Source organism: Cervus elaphus, chromosome 2 (genome assembly GCF_910594005.1).
Source record: "Cervus elaphus chromosome 2, mCerEla1.1, whole genome shotgun sequence".
Taxonomy (NCBI): Eukaryota; Metazoa; Chordata; class Mammalia; order Artiodactyla; family Cervidae; genus Cervus; species Cervus elaphus.
The window spans coordinates 22,539,225-22,543,580 of record NC_057816.1 but is presented as its reverse complement, the minus strand read 5'-3'; the positions used below and the strand labels follow the sequence as shown (position 1 = coordinate 22,543,580).

The 4,356-nt window shown below is 40.5% G+C and overlaps 1 protein-coding gene across 1 annotated transcript; it reads right to left on the bottom strand.

Annotated features, from left to right (window-relative positions):
• Nucleotides 1-627: 627 nt before the first annotated feature.
• Nucleotides 628-1,563, bottom strand: LOC122704935 (olfactory receptor 8B12-like). Its single transcript, XM_043920061.1, has one exon. It carries the CDS (start codon nt 1,561-1,563, stop codon nt 628-630), a length of 936 nt encoding a protein of 311 aa, XP_043775996.1.
• Nucleotides 1,564-4,356: the final 2,793 nt, after the last annotated feature.

The following is a 4,356-nucleotide window of genomic DNA, read 5'->3' as shown; positions in this document are numbered from 1 at the left end:
CTTGATTCTATATGGAACTTTATTTCCTACCCCAAAATATTAAAACATTTTTTATCATTTTGTCAAGACAAAATCGCCACATTTTTCGCTTCCAACATTCTTACAAAAACAATGTTCCAAAAATGAACCATTGAAAAGTTGCATGACATCACTGTAAATAGAATTAGGTTTCTTTAAATGCAAAAATAAAAATCTGAAATGAAAATCTGCCAGAGAAAAGATGGATCAACAAAGCATGACTAAAGGAAAGCAGAGCAAATTATATTCAAACTGAAGTGCCTAGATTCCAATCCCAGCTCTAGCACTATGTACATGAATGTCCATGGGCCACCTCAAAATATTTACATGAGTCTCCAGTGCATAATGTGTCATATGAGGGGCTGGATTAAATCATTCTTTAGACCTGTTAAAGAGTAACCCGCTATGACTGTGGAAACTGTTTTCATAAAACAAAGACTGATTGGAATAGATAGGCTAGAGTAAGGAGTAGAGAAATACAATGCTTACAGGCAAGTTAAAATTTTTCTCTAAATGTAGAAGAGAAAGCACCAGCTGGCCTTTGTTTTCTTCACTGAAAAACAATTTTTTTTAACTGATAAGCAAAGCTTTGGAGTTTCTTTGTCATTTTCAAGAGAAGATTTTTATGCTCAAGGTTTTCTTCAGGGCAACTTTCACATCCTTATTCCTCAGGCTATAGATTAACGGGTTAAGCATGGGCACCACAGCAGTATAGAATACAGAGGACACTTTCCCCTGATCAAGGGGTAAAATAGAAGGTGGTTTGAGGTACATAAAAGCTCCTGATCCAAAGAAAAGAGAAACCACAATTATATGGGAACTGCATGTACTAAAGGCTTTGGATCGGCCCTCAGTGGAGCTGATGTGGAGAATGTTAGAAAGAATAAAACCATAAGAGATAAAAATGGTCACAATGGGCACCCCAATGCCAATAGTCACAACAATAAAGACCACCAGCAAATTTATGTAAGAACTGTTACAGGAGAGCTCAAGGAGGGGAATGATGTCACACATATAGTGATTGACAAGGTTGTCACCACAGAAGGTCATAAACATTATGTTTCCCATATGAGCCACAGCTCCAAACACTCCCATCCCATAGACCCCCAACAAAAGGAGTAAACACACCTGAGGAGACATGGTGACCGTGCACACCAGTGGCTTACAGATGGCGACATAGCGGTCATATGCCATCGCTGACAGGATGTAGGATTCAGAAAAGACAAAGAAACAGAAGAAAAAAAATTGAGTCATACACCCTGCATAGGAAATGATGTTCTTCTCTGAGACAAAACCCATCAGCATTTTAGGGGTGAGGGTAGTGGAATAACTAAAATCTATGAAGGACAGGTTGAAGAGGAAAAAGTACATGGGAATATGAAGGTGAGAATTCAGTCCAATCAAGGTTATCAAACCCAGGTTCCCCACTACGGTGACTACATAGAAACTCAAAAACAGGAAGAAGAGGGGGATCTTGAGTTGTGCCTGGTCTGTTAAGCCTGTGAGGATGAACTCTATCACAGAGGAGGTGTTATCTGCAGCCATTCTCCTCTAGGAGAATCTGTGAGGGAAAAAGAAAGAGTCACTAAGCAAAACAGAGGCAACATATTTTGAAAGTTACTGGAAGTTATGGAGGTGAGATGGAGAAGAAAAGAGAAGGAACACTTACTGAGCTCCAACTGGGATCTTTCAAACGTGGTGCTGAAGAAGACTCTTGAGAGTCCCTTGGACAGTAAGGAGATCAAGCCAGTCAATCCTAAAGGAAATCAACCTTGCATAGTCATTGGAAGGACTGAAGTTGAAGCTGAAGCTCTAATACTTTGGCCACCTGGTACAAAGAGCCAACTCATTGGAAAAAGACTGTGATGCTGGTAAAGATTGAAGGCAGGAGGAGAAAGGGATGACAGAAGATGAGATGGTTAGATGACATCACTGATCCAATGGAAATGAGTTTGAGCAAACTCCGGGCTATAGTGAAGTAGAGGGAAGCCTGGCATACTGCAGTTCATGGGGTCGCAAAGAGTTGGACATGACAATGACTGAAAAACAACTGTGAGATAGGCACGGTTCTACGTTCTGTGTGGCATGATCAGTTCAGTTCAGTTGCTCCGTCATGTCCAACTGTTTGTGACCCCATGGACTGCAGCATGCCAGGCTTCCCTGTCCATCACCAACTCCTGGAGCTTGATCAAACTCATGTCCATCGAGTCAGTGATTCCATTCAACCATCTCATCGTCTGTCGTGTGTGGTGTTATGGTTATCCCCATATGACAGATGAAGACACTGGACTTAAGTGATTTGCACAAGTCCCAGTATTCCTAAGTTGTGACAAAAGGTGAACTCAGGTGGTTTGGCTCAGACTGTGAGCTTGTAACCTCTCTGCCATAGGACAGATCAGGTCAGGCAGGCACTTACCCTCCTTCTGCTTGGAGTCACAGTGCTGAGCTCTGCTGGCTCTCATCCACCTCTTTCATGGAGACTCAAATGCCCTGTGAAAAGAAGGTGAAAACTCGGGGCTCAGATGCCTCTGCTTCTCCACTTTAATGATCAAAACCTCTAGGTTATCTTGCTTCTCTTGCTGAGTAGAAGGACATGGTCTCTGACTGTGCCTTTGCGCCAAGCCTCCTGTCCACGCTCCAAGGATGAAGCAGCATCCTTTCCTTATACCCATGGATAACAGGAGACTGAAGACTTTTATTCTGGATCAGATATCTCAGTTGACTTCATTACAAGAGACTCCCTCGGGATCACATCTCTAGAGACCACCTTCCCAGGGAAGAAGAAATGTTTACTTATATTTCTGACAGTGCCTGACAAGGCTTTTAATGAACTTTTATTCAAGTTGCATCCTTTTAAACACAATTAAGAGCAAAACCAGGTGGCACTGGTGATAAAGAACCCACCTGCCAATTTTGGAAACATAAGAAATGCAGGTTCGATCCCTGGGTGGGGAAGATCCCCTGGAGAAGGAAATAGCAACCCACTCCAGTATTCTTGCCTGGAGAATTTCATGGGCAGAGGAGCCTGGCAGGCTACAGTCCATGGGCTCGCACAGAGTCAGGAACAACTGAAGTGACTTAGCATGCAAGAACAAAACAGTGTGAAAAAGTAATTCTTGCTACCTGGTATTGAACACTAACCGTGTACCAGACACTATCTGACCCAGAACCCTGCTACAGATACCAAGCATCTAAAGCAATACACAAATAATTTTAATTTATTTATTCCTCACAACAACTTTATATATTAGACCTATTCATCTCTACTTTAAAAGTGAGGAGCACACACTGCTAGAAGTTTCCAGAATCTTGAGTCAAAACCACAGCCTGTCCAACTCCAGATTTCTTATTCTTAACTACTGGGCTACACTACCTCCCTGTAAGTGACAACAAAATCTCTGAAGCGGCATTTTTACTTTCTAGGATCTCATGAGATTCTTTATAGATAAAAACAAGTACTTACATAATTTCAGTGGGGAATGTAGAAAGTGTTAGAGCCAAGAAGGGTAAAATTAGGTGTTTGGGACTTCAGAGAAGGATATTCTTATTTCAGTCACCTCTAAAATATAGGAAGAATTATTTGCACCTTCTCCAAGCTTAAACCTAAAGACATTTTCTCTGATTTCTCTCCAATCTCTCTGATTTACTTGATCATGCAGTTTAAGCTTGATTACTAAAAGCAAATATTTGTGAAATAACAAATAGCAACTTTTGTCAAGACCTAAAAGCAGAGAACAGCCTCTGCAGCCAATCTGTCAGATAAAGGGGAGATGAAAGATTTTGAACAAAAACAGCATTTATTCAGCAAGTACTTACTGAATATATATATATATTCTGTCTCTGAAGCCCTCTAAGACCTGGCGATTCTTCAGTGAAGAAGCAAAACCAAAAAAGGATTCTTGCCCTCTTGGAGCTTTCATTCAAATTGCAGAAGATAAAAAAATACATGAAAGAAAGAGGTAAAAAGTAACATGAGGATTGTGATGAAGAAAAGGAAAGTAAGGGAATGGAATAGAAAAGAAAAAGGCTACAGATTTCAACTTTAAATAGATAAATCTGACATTTTAGTGATAATTTGAAAGACACCTAAAAAACTTCTCTTGATACGAACAGTTACTCTAACAAAACATGATGTGTTCATGGTTTAATGTAGCACCTTTCCAACCTAGGCATCACGCTTATGACCTGCACTTTAAATGCAGTATTTTAACCCAGATTGCTGGCTATGAGGGAGAAAATCCTGATCATAGTAACAGGATAGAGGGGCTAAAGACCTTGCTGCAGTTTCAGACAATGACAATCACACAATGTAGATTTTTAACTGAAACAAATATAAAG